This window comes from Musa acuminata, chromosome BXJ2-7 (assembly GCF_036884655.1).
Source record: "Musa acuminata AAA Group cultivar baxijiao chromosome BXJ2-7, Cavendish_Baxijiao_AAA, whole genome shotgun sequence".
Classification (NCBI taxonomy): domain Eukaryota; kingdom Viridiplantae; phylum Streptophyta; class Magnoliopsida; order Zingiberales; family Musaceae; genus Musa; species Musa acuminata.
In genome coordinates, this window is record NC_088344.1 from 31,350,074 (window position 1) to 31,371,365 (window position 21,292).

General features: G+C 35.3%; 2 protein-coding genes across 3 annotated transcripts; both read left to right on the plus strand.

The window, feature by feature from the left end:
* The first annotated feature begins 3,205 nt into the window (after window positions 1-3,205).
* LOC135617578 (beta-eudesmol synthase-like) lies at window positions 3,206-6,515 on the plus strand. Its single transcript, XM_065117955.1, has 7 exons — window positions 3,206-3,385; window positions 3,514-3,772; window positions 4,035-4,407; window positions 4,589-4,807; window positions 5,005-5,140; window positions 5,341-5,589; window positions 6,066-6,515. The coding sequence occupies exons 1-7, from the start codon at window positions 3,266-3,268 to the stop codon at window positions 6,357-6,359; spliced, it is 1,650 nt and encodes a 549-aa protein (XP_064974027.1). The 5' UTR covers window positions 3,206-3,265; the 3' UTR covers window positions 6,360-6,515.
* An 11,035-nt stretch (window positions 6,516-17,550) lies between these two features.
* Window positions 17,551-21,289, plus strand: LOC135617577 (alpha-humulene synthase-like). Of its 2 annotated transcripts, none has more exons than XM_065117953.1 (7): window positions 17,551-17,710; window positions 17,874-18,132; window positions 18,842-19,214; window positions 19,398-19,616; window positions 19,812-19,947; window positions 20,148-20,396; window positions 20,877-21,289. In XM_065117953.1, the coding sequence occupies exons 1-7, from the start codon at window positions 17,582-17,584 to the stop codon at window positions 21,168-21,170; spliced, it is 1,659 nt and encodes a 552-aa protein (XP_064974025.1). In that variant the 5' UTR covers window positions 17,551-17,581; the 3' UTR covers window positions 21,171-21,289. The 2 variants fall into 2 exon arrangements, with proteins under 2 accessions (XP_064974025.1, XP_064974026.1); XM_065117954.1 differs by having other exon boundaries at window positions 19,434-19,616.
* The last annotated feature ends 3 nt before the right edge of the window (window positions 21,290-21,292 follow it).

Genomic DNA, 21,292 nt, shown 5'->3' on the forward strand with positions numbered 1-21,292 from the left:
TCGTCTTGGTCATCCCTCATTCTTTATTTGGTAGAAATTATTTTCTCATTACTCTCTTCCTATTTTTAAATCAAGTAGCTTTATAACTTATTGTGATGCATATTTTAGTAATAAAAGTCATAGATAATCCTTTGACATATTCTACATATCCTATTCTAAATCGTTTAAAATTATTTATACCGATGATTGGGCCTGCTCCAATCATTTCTTTTGACAAATTTAGATTTTATGCCATTTTTATAAATTATTTCACTAAGTATACATGGTTATATCCTCTTCATCGTAAATATGAAGTTTCTACAATCTTTACCAACTTTAGAAAGTTGATTGAGAACTATTTTTAGTCTACAATCAAAACAGTTTACTCTAATGGTGATGGTGAATTTCAAGCCCTAACATCTTATCTCTCTGCTTGTAGTATATAACATCTCAAGTTACCCCCACATACTCCTTAACTAATTGGCTCTACCGAATACAAACATCGACATATAGTTGAAATTGGTCTCACACTTCTACATCAGGCCTCCATGCCTTCTGGACAACAACCTTTCAAACTATAATATACCTTATTAATTGTATGCTTATGCTAGTCATACAATATCAATCTTCATTTGAAATATTATTTCATAAATCTCTAAGCATTCAGAAACTTAAAGTATTTGGTTGTCTATATTATCTATGGTTACATCCCTATACCTCCCATAAGATAACATCAAGATTTAAGCCTTACATTTTCATCAGATATTCTTTTGAATATAATGCTTTATGATGCTATAACTTCCAAACTAAAAAAGTCTTTATATCATGCCAAGTTATTTTTGTGGATTCTATCTTTTCTTTCCAAAACTATGAGTCTCCTACCATGCAAACTATTTCAACAAACATTCATCATTGGAGTATACCTCTATCCTATTAGACGAGCCTCCCATGACACCATCTAGTTCCTCTCCTCAAGATCCACACTCTACTACTACTCTAGTTCAACAATAGCTCATTCCCTCAATTACTACTTCATTCCCTTCTTCTCAAGTTTCTCCCATTCATGAGCCAATATATTTAGAATCACAACCATTGTCTTTACCTTCTTCAAGACCCAGTGACACTAATATACCTCAGCCTGATCCTGCCCATGTCAATGACTCTCCACCGCTTATACCAACAATACAACCTCACAATCCCATAGCCTCTAGCCATCCAATGATAACACACTCCAAGAGTGGTATTTTCAAACCACATTAAATCATTGACCTACATGCTATCACAAAATCTTCACCTAAGACCATTGAACTCACCATATTCACTCAAGCCCAAAAATCTTAACACTGGCATAAAGTCATGTGCGAATAATATGATGCCCTCCTCCATAACTCAAAATGGAACCTTGTATTCTTTGATCACAAATAAAACATCATCGGGTGTAAGTGAGTTTTTCAAATTAAGCGAAACCCAGATGGATCAATTGCCAGATATAAAGCATGTCTAGTTGCCAAAGGGTTTCATTAACGACCTGGTATTGATTTCACTAAGATATTCAGTCATATTGTTAAACTTATAACAATTCGACCTATCCTAAGTTTGGCCACCACTAGAGGCGGACAATTACAAAAACTAGATGTTAATAATACTTTTTTATAGGGGACTCTAATTGAAAACGTATTTATGCAACAACCTCATGGTTTCATCTATCCTCAATATCCAATGCATGTTTGTAAACTACAAAAGGCTATTTATGGACTTCGTTAGTCTTAAAGAGCCTAATACACTAAACTTGGCTCGTTTTTTACTCTAATTGGCTTTATCAACTCTAAGTCTGATATCTCATTATTTCTATGACAACAACATATAGGCATAATGTATATTTTGGTGTATTTTGATTATATTATTGTCATGAGCAATAATCCTATGGAGATCTAGACATTCATCAAGTAATTGACGGATCGATTTTTCCTTAAAGATCTAGGAACCTTGAGCTACTATTTAGGAGTGAAAGCAACATATACATCTTTAGGTCTCTTCTTGTCATAAAGAAAATATATTCAAGATTTATTATTAAAGATAAACATGCAAGACACAAAAGAGGTTACAACTCCCCTCTCTACTAGTGAATCACTCAAATTATGTGATGGAAGTTTTGCTATGGAACTCACTCAATACCGACAAGTAGTTGGCTCCTTATAGTACTTAGCTCTCACCCACCCAGACATCTTTTTTACGGTCAATAAATTATTATAATTTATGTAGTAGCCATCTGAGAAAATACAGGACTTGGTAATAACAAGTGAATTAAGGTGGGACAAAAGGCAAGGAACACTTGAATCTAGCCTGGCATTAGCGCCACCACCACGTCGGGTTGAAAGGATTTCATTGATTTCGTTACTATGCATTGGTCTGCAGTCAAATGAATCATGTGATATCTTAAAGGAACCCTCAATCATGGTCTCTTTCTCCGCAAACACTCTCCACTTCTCTATGCTTTTGTTAACACCAATTAGGCAAGAAACTTTGATGATAGAACATTCACGTTGGGGTATATTATTTTCTTTAGAGCTAGTCCAATCAGTTAGAGTTCTAAGATGCAAAAGACAATTGCATGGTCTACAACTGAAGCTGAATACCATGTCATCGCTACCGCTGCTGCAAAACTCAATTGGGTTACAAATCTGCTCAAGAAACTCAATATTAACTCCACTTTTACTTCTACAATATATTGTGATAATATCAGAGCTACCTACCTGTGTACCAATCCAGTGTTCCACTCTCTCATGAAACATATTGCCATCGACTTTCACTTCATGTGAGATCAAGTTTTCCGACATCAACTACGTATTTCTCATGTACATACGATTGATTAACTAGCATACTCACTCACGAAATCTATCGCCCATAAATTATTTTCATTCCATCGATCCAAGATCGGCATCCTTGACAGGAGTACCATCTTGCAAGTTCATGATAGAAGATAAAATTTTCCCAACTGCATGAGAAAATCTCGCTACTTTGTTGAGAAAAATTCTTCCTCCTAATCTGTATAAATAGGAAGAACATATCAATAAAAAATATCACCTCTATCTTCTGTCTTGTATCAAATGATAACGATTGATGGATGACAAAGAGGAGCATAACCTATACAAAGTGGATAGTTGTGGCTAAGAGTTGTTTTTTCTACCACAACTACCGAATGTATTTCCTTATAAATTCCAACACTAGGCAACAAGCTCTCGCGACCTCCCAGGTTTTGGTTCCACAAAAAAAAAAATGGGAGACTATGGGTTTGCAGTCACTTGCTCCAGGTGATGAGGTTGTGGATCGTAAGTCTGCAGGCTATCATCCGAGCGTGTGGGGAGACTACTTCATCCTACACGGCCAGTCGTCCCCTCAAACACAGGCATGTAACGCCACCACATCTTTAAACATATGCGTATGCCTGAAATGCTCGAGTTCTCAGCAAGAAGGGACGATTCCGAGTTCAAAATATGTGCATTCATTACTTATTTTTATTCATGGATGATGCAGAAGTGTGACGCAAGGATGAAAGAGAGAGCTGAAGAGCTGAGGGGGCAAGTAAAGAGCATGTTCGATGATACTACTGATCTGCTGCAGACCATGGAGCTGATTGATTCAATCCAGCTTCTTGGATTGGATTATCACTTTCAGAAGGAAATAAGCGAAGCACTAAGTCGAATCCATGATGCTGATATTGACGACCACGGTCTTTACCACACTGCTCTCTGGTTTCGGCTGCTCAGACAACACGGACATTATGTGTCCCCAAGTAATCCGTTTAATTCCTTAAAATAAAGCAGTATTTGTATGTGTGATCCAAAACAATACGATATTTTTTATCATCTTTTATTTAATTCAATCATAGATTTTGACAGTACCAATAATATTTTTTTGGTAAAATAAACATAAAAATCACTCACAAAAGTCTTTATTTTGATTATCACATAATCATTTAAAACAGTAAATTAATTTTGATATTATGGCTTTATGTTTTTTTTTCTAAAAGCAAAAAATCTTTTGTATTTCTGTAGATGCCTTTAACAAGTTCAAAGATGAGGGAGGAAGTTTCATGTCTACGTTGGGCAGTGATGTGAAGGGACTACTAAGCTTGTACAACGCAGCCTATCTTGGGACTCATGGGGAGATCATTCTTGATGAAGCCATCTCTTTTACGAAGAATAACCTAGTGTCTGCATTAGCTGATCTTAAACCACCATTAACAACGCAAGTGTCTCTCGACCTCGAGACACCTCTCTGTAGAAGAATGAGAAGGCTCTTGGCAAGAGATTACATCTTCATCTACCAAGAGGACGCCACACGAGATGATGCCATCCTGGAGCTTGCAAAGTTGGACTTCAATTTGTTGCAATCTCTTCATCGCGAGGAACTTAAGAACATCACCAAGTAAGCTCCTCCTCAATTCTGAATTCCTTGGAGCTATATTTCTTCTGGATTTTCATAAAGAAAAAAGATACAATCAAGTTGCAAATGTAAACAAGTGCAGGCTAATTGCTGAGATTGGTTTCTCCTCCCATCAAATTTAAATTGATATGTAATACCATTTTGATTTGTGAACGACTTGAAGGTGGTGGAATGATTTAGCCCCCTCAAAAAATCTCAGTTTCGCTCGAGATCGATTGGTGGAATGTTACTTCTCGATTCTGGGAGTATACTTTGAACCCTACTATTCTCGTGCACGAGTGATAACGACCAAGGTGGCTGCCCTTACTTCAATTCTGGACGACATATATGATGTCTATAGCACATTGGAGGAGAGTCAACGACTTACTGAGGCAATTCAAAGGTTCACAAATCTCTTATGGATGGATATATTACATTTTACTATCATGGATCAACAAATGATAACAAAAAGTACCACTAATAATATCACATAATAAAATAAAATATTGTATAATAGTTTTATTCATTGTGTATAGCAAAATAACAACATGTATGTTTATGTTCTATTTTTCTAAAGTGGTGAAACTAATACATATGCAGGTGGGATGCGAAGGTTGTTCATCAATTACCAGAGTACATGAAAGATTATTATCTAAAGCTAATGCACACCTTTGAAGAGTTTGAAGATTTATTGGCTTCCAGTGAGAAATATCGCATAACCTATCTAAAGAAAGCGGTGAGTGATGAGATTATAATGTTCATCTTACTTTCACTTTTATTAATTAGCATTACATGAGTAATAAACAAATACACTAATGGCCAATGCAAAGAATAAGCGTTTGAGATGCGACAATATTGAACTTAGATTGTCTGACTCGTAGATGCTACTCATGCATTACAAACATTAAGGAATGGTTTTGTTTTACTTGGGTACAGATGAAAGATTTATCTGAAGCTTATTTTGAGGAATCCAAATGGAGAGATCAACATTACGTACCAACTTTGGAAGAACATCTACATGTTTCCCTCATAAGTTCAGCATGTCCTATGCTCGAATGTGCTTCTTTTGTTGGAATGGGAGAAATAGCAACTAAGGAGGCATTTGAGTGGATTACTAGTTTCCCAAAGATTGTCCAAGCTTCTGCAATAATTGGTCGTATCATGAATGACATTACTTCACATGAGGTATAGTCATAATATAATCTGCTGTGTTTTATATCATATAAACATTTTTCATAGTAAATTTTGCACTGATATCTCTCATAGTAGAAATATGATAACATAAAAAATAAAAAAAATAACATACATTCTCCAATTAGATGAGATGGACCATAATTGAGGTTTAATAGGTAATCTCCAAAGGTTGTCTTCAATATTCCTTGTATTTATCACCTCAAAAGCATTTCTTGTGTCACTCAATTGCATTATCAAAGTTTTGCTGAACTCCTTAAATGATTTTATATTAAGAAATCTAGTACAAATGAAAAAACTCAAGTTCGTAAGCTTCCAAATCTGTAGATTCCCAAATTCCTCTCATCTACACCTTGTTATCGATAATAGTCTCTTAATTTGTTTTAATATAATGATCATGTAAATCCTGAAAGGATCCCTCAGAATTCAGTTTGAAGAACTTTAATCCTCTTTTTTCATGAAATTTGCAGTTGGAACAAACTAGGGAACATGTTGCCTCCACAGTCCAATGCTACATGAAAGAGTACGGAACAAATATGCATGTGGCATGTAAGAAGCTCCGAGGTCTAGCTGACGATGCATGGAAGGATATAAACAAAGAGTGCCTCAATCCAGTTGCATTCCCCATTGATTTACTTGAAAGGATTGTTAATTTTTCACGAATAATAGAAAATATATATAAGTATATTGATGGATACACCAACTCCTCTACAAAGATGAAGGAATACATCTCCTCGTTACTTGTACAACCTATTCCAAGTTAATTGTATGACGATGCTTGCTTCTTTTATTGATCCTTTATTCTGAAATATATTTAAGCCTTTGTAAACTAAAGGCTGCAGGTAAAGTGAACGTTTACTGTAATAGCCCTGTGAAGCTCAAGCCAGTGTTATCTATGGAAAACAGAAATCCTTGCTTAACAGTAGTTCAAAGCAATTTGCAAGTTGCTGGTATACTGCTCACTCTTTTGAGTCCTTCAATTTGCAAGTTCAAACCATGTTTATCGTGAAGACAATAAGGTTAAAGCCACTGTTAGCTCGAATAATGCTTTTCCATCATTGCTCTCCTGTCTTTTAAGCTATGCTATTTCAGAAACTCCTTGTATTAGGCTAATGAAGCAATAAATTTGTTTTTTCTTTTTGGAAAACACAATTTGCAAGTTGCTGGTTAATTCTTGCGGCTTACCTAAATGATAATTACTCTGTGGAAGAACTTGTAGGCCTACTGCTTGCCAACTTTAGAAAGGCTCTTGAAGTTGTTACTCTAAAAAGAATGTAGGAAAGATGAGGTTGGGTTTTGTATATATATATATACATATATATATACATATGTATACATATATATATACATATATATATACAAATGTATATATATATATATATATATATACAAATGTATATATATATATATATATATATATATATATATATATATATATATAAACATATATATATACATATGTATACATATATATATACATATATATATACATATTTATATATATGTATATGTATATGTATATGTATATGTATATATACATATCCATATACATATACATACATATACATATGATTTGTGTTTTTTTTCAAGAAGCAAAATTATATTAGCTAAACTATAAAATTACAAATGGAGCTGCGCAAATCAGAGCACAAAAAATAAACCAATTGAGAGGGTCACTCCTCTCTCTGAAAATTTATAGCTTTTGTCCATGTAGCATGTGAAGCTAGCCACTTGGCAGTTTCATTTCATTCTTTATATACATGCGTCACAAGAATGATGCTTCCTAGGAGATTAAGTAAAAAAAAAAAAATTTCAATTAAATTTTAGGAGAACGAAGAGGAACCTTTTCTTAAGTCTATTGGCTGAGCTTGGATATTATTTTGCAAATAATGTTACAAAGGGTGAAGGGTCTATAATCTATGATCATGGTGGCATTGATATTTTTGGGAATGAGCAACATGTGGGTTTTAGGTAAAATGTATTAATCATTGTGAAAGCTACATAATACTTAATGAATCATAACTTTTAATTCATTCTAGTACCTATGGTAAAATATTTTACACAATGAATCCGTTCGGTCTAAGACTCTTGCCAAGGCCCATTTGGTTGAGAGCAATAATAATCTCATCCAATAAGAATGCTTTACGAAGACTGATATGATTAGTAGAGAAAATACTTGCAAGTTAAGACAAGTATGGCAATCGAGAGGAGAGACCTGTTGATAGTAATCCAAAGGTTGGTGCACTAAGTAGCAAAAGAAAGAGAATCTATGTGTTTGACTTCATTCGAGTCATAGTTACTGATCAGGTGGATAGAGTTCATCCTCTCTTGAGGTTGAAAATTTTATGAAAAAAATTAGAGTTGAGTAACAGAGTTGTCTGTTAAGGATTATGCCCTTATTACATAGTAAAGTGAGTCCCTTCCTGAGAGGGAAAGAGAGGCATCCTTGGCTTCAACAGTAGTGATCTCTTCCGAATTGGATTTTATAAGGATTTCTGCCTTGCTTTAATAACGATGTCAGCTATATTTGCTCCATGATTATTTTGATACATGATAAAAATATTTAATCCGACAACACATGTTCTGATCAAAATATCATGGTTTGGTGACTAAAAAATAGAGTCATAACATTTTTGTGATGTCGCCGCTAAAATATTTCCATTCTTTGATCATAAATTTCAAAATTTTTAAATCATTTTAGTATATATTAGACTATAACGTATTTCTTGATTTTTGGCGGTGGAATTGAGAATGAAAATGATTGAGAATGTGTAGGTCTTCCTTCTTGTACTCAAAACATGTTGAATTTTATTTGACTCAAATTCAAATAAATACATGTTTCCATCAACCGAAGACTAGTTGTTTTGGACGTCAATTTGTGAGTATGTTTTCGTATTTGATGCCTTTTGACGTTATCTCTTCTCGATGGTGAATGATTAGCGTCTGATGATCGGCCCAAATACTGTTTTATTAAAGATGATAAAAAAGGTCATCATCTTTTTCTTAAAGATGATAAAAAAGGTCGTTTTTTATGGATAGCACAGACAAATACTGTTTTATTAAAAGAAATGAGCAAATTACTTGGGGACACGTAATATCCTTGTTGTCCGAGCAGCCGAAACCAGAGAGCAGTGTGGTAAAGACCATGGTCGTCAATAGTAGCATCATGGATTCGACTTATTGCTTCGCTTATTTCCTTCTGAAAGTGATAATCCAATCCAAGAAGCTGGATTGACTCAATCAATTCCATGGTCTGTAGTGATAGGGCCTATTTTGGGTTCAAGACATGCCACACCCGGTGTCACACATCAGGTCAGAATCCGTATGACGGTGGCTCTGACCCCACGGAGCACGTCATCGTGTTTCGAGCTCAGATGGCCCTCTACGGCACGTCTGATGCCCTAATGTGCCACGCATTTCCGACAACCTTCAGGGGACCAGCCTGAACGTGGTTCAGTCGGCTGCGCCCCTCCTCGATCTCATCCTTCGACTAGCCCACAAGGGAGTTCGAGCAGAATTTCCTCACCAACGTGCGGCCCAGGCCTTCCGTGGCCACTTTACTCTCGTTGTCCCAATGCAAAGACGAGTCGCTCTCCCAATTTGTGGCATGCTTCGCCACTTAAATCCGGGAATTCTCGGACACTCACCCCTCTTTATTTACGTAGGCATTCCTAATGGGCTTGAAGCCTTTAAGGCTCTTCTGGTCATTAGTCGAGAAGCCGCCCACAACCGTCCCCAAGATGCTTCAGCGCGCCAACTAGTACATTGCCGCCGAAGCTCTACTGGCGGGAAAACACATGGACTGGAAAAGGCCAAGGGTGGAACAATCCCGTGGGACGACCACGATAGCGCCGATGCGACCACACAGAAGGCCCGACTGACCAGAGCCGTCGATATCGAGACCACCACCTCTCCCCTTAAATGCGTCTCGTACCAAGATCTTTCTCCAAATCAGGGAAAAAGGCCTTTTGCGGCAGCCCAACCCCCTAAAAGCTACTCACAAAAATGGTCCAAATATTGCAGGTTCCATCGACACTATGACCATGATACGGAGACCTGCCGCGACCTCCAAAATCAAATTGAGGACTTGATCTGAAGAGGCCACCTCAGGCGCTACCTCAAAGAACCTCGAGAAGCGACCCCGTGGCCCAGGGGGTTCATCGAGAGGCAGATCGACATCATCTCTGGGGGATCGGTAGCCGGCAACAGCAGCTCAACGATAGGAAGGCCTACACCCAGAACATGGTTGAGAAATGCCCCCGAATCAAGCTCGAGCCTGAAATTATTTTCGAGTCAGAAGAGATTAAGCGATCCCATCACGACGATGCTTTTGTGATATTCGTCCGGCGAGGACCTTAAACCCATGACATCAATGCTCACCGGGTTCACGGGCGACTCTATTTCCTCGATTGGCACCACTGCCCTCCCTGTTATCATCATGGAAGTGCCGAGGGCTAAGACGATAATGACCACTTTCATGGTAGTCAATCTGCCCTCGGCCTATAACGTCATCCTCAACCGGCTGATACTCAACAAGCTGAAGGCAGTGGTGTACACCTATCACCGGGCTATTAAATTCCCAACCCCAATGGGGATCGGGGAGTCCCAAAGTGATCCGGAAGAATCAAGGCGATGCTATCTTACAGCAAGAAAGTCGTGCCCCTACCAAGTTACAGACAACCGAGGAGGATCAGTAGGGCCGGAGTGCCTAGAGCCACCCGAGCTGATTATCGAGGTACCCTTAAAAAGGAGCTGGCCCGATCAGACCATGAAGGTTAGGGTGATACTCCTCGAAGGAAGCATCTAAATACATGGTACAAGAAGATGAGATAAAATTCCAAAATAAAACCTTTCATTGATAAAGGCATAATATGGGTACCTACATCCAACCAAAATTGGGTCTTGAGTATCACTTCTAATATGGGTCACGAGTATCACTCTAATCCCCTCAATGTAGCTTGTTGGAAATGCTATCACGATTCATCTTCACTGATCCTTCAAAAGATTTAACCCAACAAATAGGATATGGACATATTTCATGCACCATGCTATCAGAAGATTTGGCCTTGTCATTAGAGAGAACAAATTCTACTATCTTATGAAAAATCTTGTAAACAGAACAAGCAATGGGGTTGAAAACAAGATCATTCGTAGCCCTCCGTATTCACCAAAGACCAATATCATTTATAACCCACAAGGGTTGGCCATCAGAATTGGGACACTGCGCCTCCTCATTAAAAATTGAATATCTAGTTAAGAATTAAAGAGTTGCCATAATTTAATAGGAAAGACGCACAGAAATAAGTGATTAATGGTTTCTGCTTTAGATTGACAAAAAGGACAAGTAGTAGTATTACTGCACACTCTTAGTTGAGACGATCAATCCGACAATGAGAGGTGGCGGTGCAAAAGTTTCCAACAAAAAAATTTAACCCGAGGCAACACGGGAAGCTTCCACAAACAATACTAGTACGTTAGGATCAACCATCCCAACTGAGAAGCAGGAAAATGATAGGCAGACTAAGCAGAACAAACCCTCTTATTATTTAGCTTCTAAAACTAAAAATTATCATGTGATATATGGATTAACAATGAGATTAGAACCACCAAAGTGTTGGAATTAAACTTGTTCAAGTGTCATAAAGAGGTTCATTTCATCAAAAGAAAGGTTCATTGCATCAAGAGGGAGATTCATTACATCAAGAAGAAAAAATTGATTAAAAGTCTATAAAAGGATAAATCAAATTGATTATTGGTTCTTGAAAGAGTTTCTCGAAAGAGAATGATTCATCTTGAATACAATTAATATAATATATATATGGGGACTATATAAACCCCATATGTTGGGTCATGAGAAATAGAGTTTCTGAAATTGTAAAGTGTTTTCTTGAGAGAAATATAGAAGATTTAAGTTTTTCCTACTCTTCCTCTGTTTGATATCTCTATCCCCTCTTCCTATCAAGTTCAACATTTGGTATCAGAGCATAGGTTAAGCTTTGACCTCTTCCTCTAGTACCATCCAACTCCAGATCCCCAGATTGACAAAAGAAAATTATGACATATGGTGCATCCAAATGAAGGTTCTTCTAGGCTCCCAAGATGTATGAGAGTTTATAAAAGATAGATTTGCTGAACCAAGTCCAGCAGAAGAAGGAGCAATGAATGCAGAAGGAAGAAAACAACTCAAAGAAAGAAGGAAGAAAAAGAAAAAAGCTTTGTTCACGATCTATCAAGGGCTTGATGATACAATATTCGAGATCATCGCTCGAGCAAATACTTCAAAGGAGGCTTGGGAAATGCTTCAAAAAGCATTCGGTGGTGTTGATTAGGTAATGAAACTTCATCTACAAGTTTTACGAGCCGAGTTTGAAAAAATTACAACAAGGTACTTCTTAAACTATTTCTGATTACTTCTCAAAAATCATTTCTATTGTTAATCAAATGAGACGAAACGGTGAACAAGTAAATGATCAGAGAGTAATAGAAAAAATATTGAGATCTCTAAATCTGAAATTTGATTTTATTGCTGTTGTAATTGAAGAATCTAAAGTTTTGAAAAAAATGTCTTTAGAAGAACTTATGGGTTCCCTTCAAGTTCATGAACAAAGGATTATAAAAAGAGAAGATAAAACTATGGAGCAAGCATTACAAGCTAAGTTTGCTCTTGAAAATAAAGGAGAATAAAATTCTCAAAGAGGAAGAGGATAAGGACAAAGAGGAAGAGGAGGTAGAAATCTGACCAATCAAGAATCTCCAAATAATGAAGATGTTAGAGAAAATTATAGCCAAAGAGGCCGAGGTTATGGTTGAGGACGTGATCGAGGCCGTGGACATGGCAGAAACTCTAAACAATCTGAAATACAATACTATGTTTGCAAAAGGTATGGACATTACCCTTATGAATGTTATTATAATCCTAACAATCAAGGTGATAATAGAAATTTTGTTGAGGAAGAAAAGAACGAAAATCAAGTTTTGCTAATGAGTTATGATAATTTGAATGAGGATCAATCTATGATATGGTATCTAGATACAGGAGCTTCAAATCACATGTGTGGCATCAAAGAGTTATTTTCAGAAATAGATAAAAGTTATTCCGAAAACTTTACATTTGGTGATTTGTCTCAAAGACCAGTAAGAGGCAAAGGTAAAATTCTCTTTGAACTTAATAATGACAAGGAATTATGCATTTCAGATGTTTATTATGTTCCTGTTATGAAAAATAATATTTTAAGCTTGGGACAATTACTTGAAAAATGTTTACTCTCTCAATTTTATAACCTTTTTCCTTTGTAGTATAAATATTAGATTGATACCATTTTACATCCTTTCGTTTTGGATAAGAAAGAACTGAAATCATAGTCTTTATATATGGGATTCAAATTAAATGAGATGAGTAGTAAATAAAATTTTATATTAGCACTTGTTAAATTTTCTAACAAGTAAAAATTTTACAAATATTTTATATAAAAAATCATAATTTATAGTTTTTCTAATTCCGTATGACACCCTAAATCAAGCCAATTAGACCGATCAAAATTAAATTTGACTAAAGTTAAAAAATTAATCAAAATTTAATTTTTCTCAAATTTGATCAAAATAAGATTGATCGAATCTAATTTTAGCCAAGTAGTTGAAATATGATTAGAATCAAATTTGATCAAAATATTTCATTAAAGAAAGTCAAATTAGTTAATTTTATAGTTGTGGACAAAAGTCAAAAATATTTGATTCAAAGGGTCAAACTATAATTTTTTAAAATACGTAGTGAAAATATCTGATTTTTAAAGGGCAAAGCTGTCAAGGATGTTGACTGAAATTAAAAGAAATTATAAATATAACACATTCCGCATTGCTTTACTTGAAAGGATACTCAACTTTTCATGAATGATGAAAACTATATACAAGAACATTGATGCATACACCAACTCCGACACACACATGAAAGAAAACATCTCATTGTTGCTGGTCCATCCTGTTCCGATTTGATTGTGTTACCACACTTATTACTCCTGTCAATCCTATATATGATTAGATATCAAGCATTTATGAATAAAAGACCATGCATTATCCGATTTGATAGTGTTACAATGCTTACCTGATAGATCTACTTGCTCTCCGGTTAAAGGTAGTTTTGACGTTGTTAGATACTGCCATGCCGTTTGCATTTTCCGAGGTATTACAGAAACTATTATAGGGCTTGAAAGTTGTATGTATGTGTGTGTTTCTTGACAAAGCTTTTTAAAACAATTTCCTTAAAAAAAATTATCTTTTAGCAATTTTATGATGATCATTGTTGAAGGACTAAAAAGAGGTGGATCAATTCGAATCGGCTCTTTGGGGTAGTTTATCAGTAAAATCGAATCCTTATTTAATTCCTCAATATGAATTAAAATTTCTCCTTTGTTATTTCTCAATTAATTTTTTTTAAATATTCTCTATTCAATCCATTGAAAGTGGTCCAATTAAGTCTTGTCGCGAGCTTCTGAGACAAAGAATATTATTGATTGAATTTAGACGTAGATAGAACACTCATTAATCTCACACGAGAAAGAGAGAGAGTGATTTTATGTTAAGATAATGATTACGTAGCTTCAAATTTATTTCTTGAGCTTTAAATTATATATTTTATTCATATAAAGTTATGTTGTTTTTGTAATCGGATACACTTATATTTCACTATTATTCTAATTATTTTATGTATAAAACCATATTTTATTTTTACAAAATAAATCAGATCAAATGTGTCACTCACCTAAATGGAAGACCTACACATTCTCAATCATTTTCATTCTCAATTCCACCACCAAATATCAAGAAATACATTATAGTCTAATATATACTAAAATGATTTAAAAAATTTGAAATTTACGATCAAAGAATGGAAATATTTTAGCGGCGGCATCACAAAAATGTTATGACGCTATTTTTTTAGTCACCAAACCATAATATTTTGATCAGAACATGTGTTGTCCGATTAAATATTTTTATCATGTCTCAAAATAATCAGGGAGCAAATATAGCTGACATCATTATTACATCAAAATAATCATGGAGGAAAAATCAGCCTTGCTAAACCATTCTCATTGGATGAGATTATTATTGCTCTCAACCAAATGGACCGAACGGGTTCATTGTCTAATTTTACCATGGGTTCTAGAATGAATTAAAAGTCCTGATTCATTAGGTATTAAGTAGCTTTCACAATGATTGTTACATTTTACCTAAAACCCACATGTTGCTCATTCCCAAAAATATCAATGCCACCATGATCATAGATTGTAGACCCTTCACCCTTTGTATCATAATTCGAAAATAATATCTAAGTTCTAGCCAATAGACTTAAGGAAAGACTCCTCTCGTTCTCCTAAAGATTAACTTGGAAAAAAGATTTTGACACATTCTCCCGGGTAGCATCATTCTTACCCTTTGGAAAGGAAATTTTCCATCCAAATTCAGCGATTGGATCTAGGCTTGTATCCTATATCCTTCTTTCTCTTACTTCATTAATGGTAAATTTTCCCTCCTTGGTTTAAAGGGAGGAGGGGTGTGAGACAATGAGAGCCTCTTTCATTCTATCTCTTCATCATTATACAACAAATGTTATCTAGTTTTATTGGATCTTTTATTTCCCGGAGCAAACATACAAAATCAAAGGTATTATTATTTCACTTCTTATATTTGTCAGTGATGTTTTGCTTGCATTTTTGTTTAGCTTTATATCTTATGCTAATATTACTTCCAATTCCTCAACTCTAATCTTCTTCTTCTAATACGGAATAGTAATTTTTTTTAAAGAAAACGGGTGGCTGAGAAATTTATTGTACTACAATTAAAGCACATGATACTGTAATACTGTAATGCTTCAGCTAACATGGTCAATTGTGTAAACGGCTATAAATACGCTCCCTGATTCCTAGATGGTATTGTCTTTAGCATTGCTATCCTTCGCATAAGGCTGAAGGTTGTTAAGCTCAGTTTCATCCCTAACACTTTTTTCCTTACCATCTCATTGCTAAATCACAATTGAGTTATATAGTGAGATAGATTTATTTCTTCATTATTAATGGACCATTACTAGGAACACAAGACCGGTCCCCTTCCACGTAACCATCACAGCTAGTCATGGACCACCATCATCAAGAGAGAACCTTATCTATTAGTCATGGACCACCACGAGGAATACGACCTCAGACTCCGCGATGAAAGAACTTGACCCTATAGATGGCAATAGGCTCTCGCCACGTCCCGGGTTTAGTTTCCACGTAAAAAACGGAGACTATGGGATTGCAGTCACTTGCTCCAAGTGTGGAGGTTGTGGTTCGCAAGTCTGCAGGCTTTAATCCGAGCGTGTGTGGAGACTACTTTATCATGTGATACCACTTGAGGATATCAGATTAGCTGATAACAAAACGTTCGATGAATAGTATATACGCAGCAGATTTAGATGATCTAATAGTACGTACACCCAGATTTAAATAATCTCTAAATCGTTCAATGAATGGTATGTACACAGCAGATTATCTGATAACAAACCTGACGATTAATAGTAAGGTCATGAAATCAAATCCCGTTTGCTAATGGTGGAAGAAAATAAACCCTATTGGATCTACATTGCTTAGGTCATACATCCTTGGGTTTTGTAATGATGGCTTAAATATATCATTATAGATTCGAATAATTCGTAGATTTAAGTTTATCCCATGTCGGCCTCGCTAAGCATGTGAGAGCATCGACATGTGGGCAATCAACTTCCAAATCTTTTCATCTAAAAATCTCATGTGAACTTTTTTTTTTTTTTTGTATGTTAACATATTTATATCAAAGAGACGATTGCTCGTGCGCCTTCTTTGAAATTAGTAATTGCTGCTTTAGTACTATGCCGTGCAACCAACCACACACATCCACATGTGGGAAAAATATTTGAGAATTCTATTACTGAAACTTGATTACTCCGAACAACAAAATCTATAGATTCCTTGGTTATATCTTAATCTTAACAACAAATCAAAATGAAACTATTGATCTTAATATCTACTTTGCTAGGATTTTGAATTCCTCACTTAGTCTTATGCTCAAAATTGGTCCTAAACACCTTCTCTAGCATGAACCCTTTTGTGTTTTAATTTTTTGTTATGTTATGTCATGTTATTTTTTAATTAATTATTTTATATATCCTTGCATACGGCGCAATGTGATTGTAATTAAATATTACAAATAACTATCTCAGGCGACAAAATCCTGACATTGAACATGGCAGTAGGTGTTGCGGCAGCATCTTTGTGAGAGGGAAGCCATCTAGAGAAGTCATGAGGCACGAAGAGAAACTTACTTGGTGATTGATGCGAATGAAACGAGAATTATTTCTTTGAACTAATCAAATTGGAGGTTTGATGATTGAATAAAGATGAAGCATCTCAAAATGAACCAACGCATATGAGTGGATCACTCCTACAAGAATATGTAGATAGATTTTGAAAGAGATTTAACCCTTTAAATTTAAATTAAAAGAGAGTTCGATTGATACATACATGGAAAAAATGTTGAAAGTTAAACTATAGTTTATATAATATTATTATTGTTTGAGAGTGAGTAGACTGATATGATGAGTTTGACACTGTTTAGAGTTTATAATAAAACTTAATTTAATATACGATTATATACATGATTTATAGTTTCTATTACGAGAGTGAGAGCAAGGGTGATGGCTGCAAAACTAATTATATCTCGTCTTTTTCCTATATTATTGGATGCAAAATTAATCATACCATTTGCAAGACATTCTGTTGGACGTCAATTAAAGATGATGGATAAGCTAAAACATAAGCCAATCAAAAAGGAGCGTACAGTCCCTGATGGCCCATTCGTTATCTTCTTTCTCATAAAACGTGACACTTACGAAACCAAACCCGATTCAAGACTCTATAAATTGCTACACGAGGCTGCAGGCTCTCGCCATCCTCTCATCACTTGCATCTGGATCAGAATGGAGAACGTGATTTCGCAGCCACACGTTCCAGGTGATGAAGTGGTGATTCGCAAGTCTGCAAGCTACCATCCCACCGTTTGGGGTGATTACTTTATCTTACAGGCCCAGTCCTCCCCCATTACACAGGCATGTATATACACATATATCTCACATATGTTCTAAGTTTTAGGCAAGAAACTCTCCGAGAACGAATGGTGTTAATGTTTCATTAACATGAAAAATGTGCGCTTGCTACTTTCTTTCGGTTTTGTTGGTTGAACAATTAATTGCTATGCTATGGAGGATGCAGGAGTGCGATGCAAGGATGCAAGAGAGAGCTGCAGAACTGATGGAGCAGGTAAGAAGCATGTTCAAGGACACTACCGACATCTTGCAAACTATGGAGTTGGTCGATTCTATCCAGCTTCTTGGATTGAGTTATCACTTCGAGAAAGAAATAAGTGAATCATTAAAACGAGTCCATGATGCCGATTTGAACTGTCATGGTCTCTACGAGACTGCTCTCCGGTTTCGACTGCTGAGACAACAAGGGTATCATGTGACCCCTGGTAATATGCTCTTACGTTTCCTTGGAGTAGATGTATTTGTATGTTTTATCTATAATTATGTTTGCAAAAGTAATTTAATTTGTATTTTAGAAATGATGGAGGAGTTTTGTTTTAAGAAGACAACTTAATCAGCCCATCAAAAAAGAAGTCACTGAACAATCAATCCGATGGCTTCTAACAATATTAGCTGGTCATTTTGCTGCATAATTTCTTCTCTGTACATGAGTGACATCACACTTCTCAAAACGTTTTGATCTCCTATAACAACTATATTATAAAGATGTACTTTGTTCTCTCTCTCTCTCTCTCTCTCTCTCTCTCTATATATATATATATATATATATATATATCTATATATATATATATATATACATATATATATATATAAATATATACATATACATACATATATGTATATATATGTATATATAAGTATATACATATATATAAATACATATATATATATATACATATATATATATATATATATTAATTCCAAAACAATACGATCTTCTTTAATCATCTTTTTTTAATTCACTCATAGACGTTGGCAGTACCAAAAATATTTTCTCCGGTAAAATAGACGTAAAAATCACACACAAAAGTCATTGTATTGATTATCACGTAATCACTTAAAACGGTAAATTAATTTTGATAATATGACTGTTTGTTTTTTTCTCAAAACAGAAAATCTTATGTATTTCTGTAGTTGTCTTTAACAAGTTCAAAGATGAGGGAGGGAGTTTCATGTCTACCTTGGGGAGTGATGTGAAAGGACTGTTAAGCTTGTACAACGCAGCCTATCTTGGGACTCATGGGGAGATCATTCTTGATGAAGCCATCTCTTTTACGAGGAATTACCTAGTGTCTGCATTAGCTGATCTTAAACCACCATTAACAACGCAAGTGTCTCTTGACCTCGAGACACCTCTCTGTAGAAGAATGAGAAGGCTCTTGGCAAGAGAATACATATCTATATACCAAGAGGATGCCACACGAGATGATGCCATCCTGGAGCTTGCAAAGTTGGACTTCAATTTGCTGCAATCTCTTCATCGCGAGGAACTTAAGAACATTACCAAGTAAGCTCTTCCTCACTTTTGAATTCCCTGGAGCTATATTTCTTCTGGATTTTCATAAAGAAAAAAAGATACAATCAAGTTGCAAATGTAAACAAGTGAAGGCTAATTGCCGAGCTTGGTTCCTCCTCCCATCAAACTTTTAATTGATATGTAATGCCGTTTTGATTTGTGAACGACTTGAAGGTGGTGGAATGATTTAGTCTCCTCAAAAAATCTCAGTTTTGCTCGAGATAGATTGGTGGAATGCTATTTCTGGATGCTGGGGGTATACTTTGAACCCTACTATTCTCGTGCACGAGTGATAGCGACCAAGGTGATTGTCCTTACTTCAATTCTGGACGACATATATGATGTCTATAGCACATTGGAGGAGAGTCAACGACTAACTGAGGCAATTCAAAGGTCCGTAAATCTTATATCGATGGACAGATTACCTTTTACTATCATGGCTTAATAGATGATAACAAAAGGTGCCACTGATAATATCACATAAGAAAATAAAATATCGTATAATAGTTTTAGTTATTGTGTATAGCAAAATAACATGTATGTTTACGTTCTATTTTTCTAAAGATGGTGAAACTAATACATATGCAGGTGGGATGCGAAGGTTGTTCATCAATTACCAGAGTACATGAAGGATTATTATCTAAAGCTAATCCACAACTTTGAAGAGTTTGAAGATTTATTGGCTTCCGATGAGAAATATCGCATAACCTATCTGAAGGAAGCGGTGAGTGATGAGATTGTAAGGTTCTTCTTATTTTCACTTTTATTAATTAGCATTACATAAGCAATAAATGAATCCACTATTGGCCAATACAAAGAATAAGCATTTCAGATGCGACAGTATTGAACTTAGATTGTCCCACTTGTAGACGCTACTCATGCATTACAAACATTAAGGAATGGTTTTGTTTTACTTGGGTACAGACGAAAGAATTATCTGAAGCTTATTTTGAGGAATCCAAATGGAGAGATCAACATTACGTACCAACTTTGGAAGAACATCTACATGTTTCCCTCATCAGTTCAGGATATCCTATGCTCGAATGTGCTTCTTTCGTTGGAATGAGAGAAATAGCAACTAAGGAGGCATTTCAATGGATTACTAGTTTCCCAAAGATTGTCCAAGCTTCTGCAATAATTTGTCGTATCATGAATGACATTACTTCACATGAGGTATGGTCATAATATAATCTCCTGTGTTTTATATCATATAAACATTTTTCATAGTAAATTATGCACTGATTTCTATCCTAGTAGAAATATGCTAACACAAAAAAAAAGAAAAAGAAAATAACATACATTCTCCAATTAGATGAGATGGACCATAATTGAGGTTTAATAGGTAATCTCCAAAGTTGTCTTCAATATTCCTTCTATTTATCTCCTCAAAAGCATTTTTTGTGTCATTCAATTGCATTATCAAAGTTTTGCTGAGCTCCTTAAATGATTTTATATTAAGAAATCTAGTATAAATAACAAAACTCCTGTTCGTAAGCTTCCACATCAGTAGATTCTCAAATTCCTTTCATCTACACCTTATTATTGATAATAGCCTATCAATTTGTTTTAATATAATGAACATGTAAATCCTGAAAGGATCCCTTAGAATTCAGTTTGTAGATCATTAATCCTCGTTTTTCATGAAATTTATAGTTGGAACAAACTAGGGAACATGTTGCCTCCACAGTCCAATGCTACATGAAAGAATACGGAACAAATATGCATGTGGCATGTAAGAAGCTCCAAGTTCTAGTTGACGATGCATGGAAGGATATAAACGAAGAGTGCCTTAATCAAACTGCATTCCCCGTTGCTTTACTTCAAAGGATTGTTAATTTTTCACGAATGACTGAAAATATATATAAGTACATCGATGGATACACCAACTCCTCTACGAAAACGAAGGAATATATCTCTTTGTTACTTGTACATCCTGTTCCACTTTGATTGTATGACGATGATTGTTTCTTCTATGAACCCTTTATTCTGAAATATATGTAAGCCTTTGTAAATGAACATGTACTGTACTATGCTTGCTTCTTCTATGAATCCTTTATTCTGAAATATAT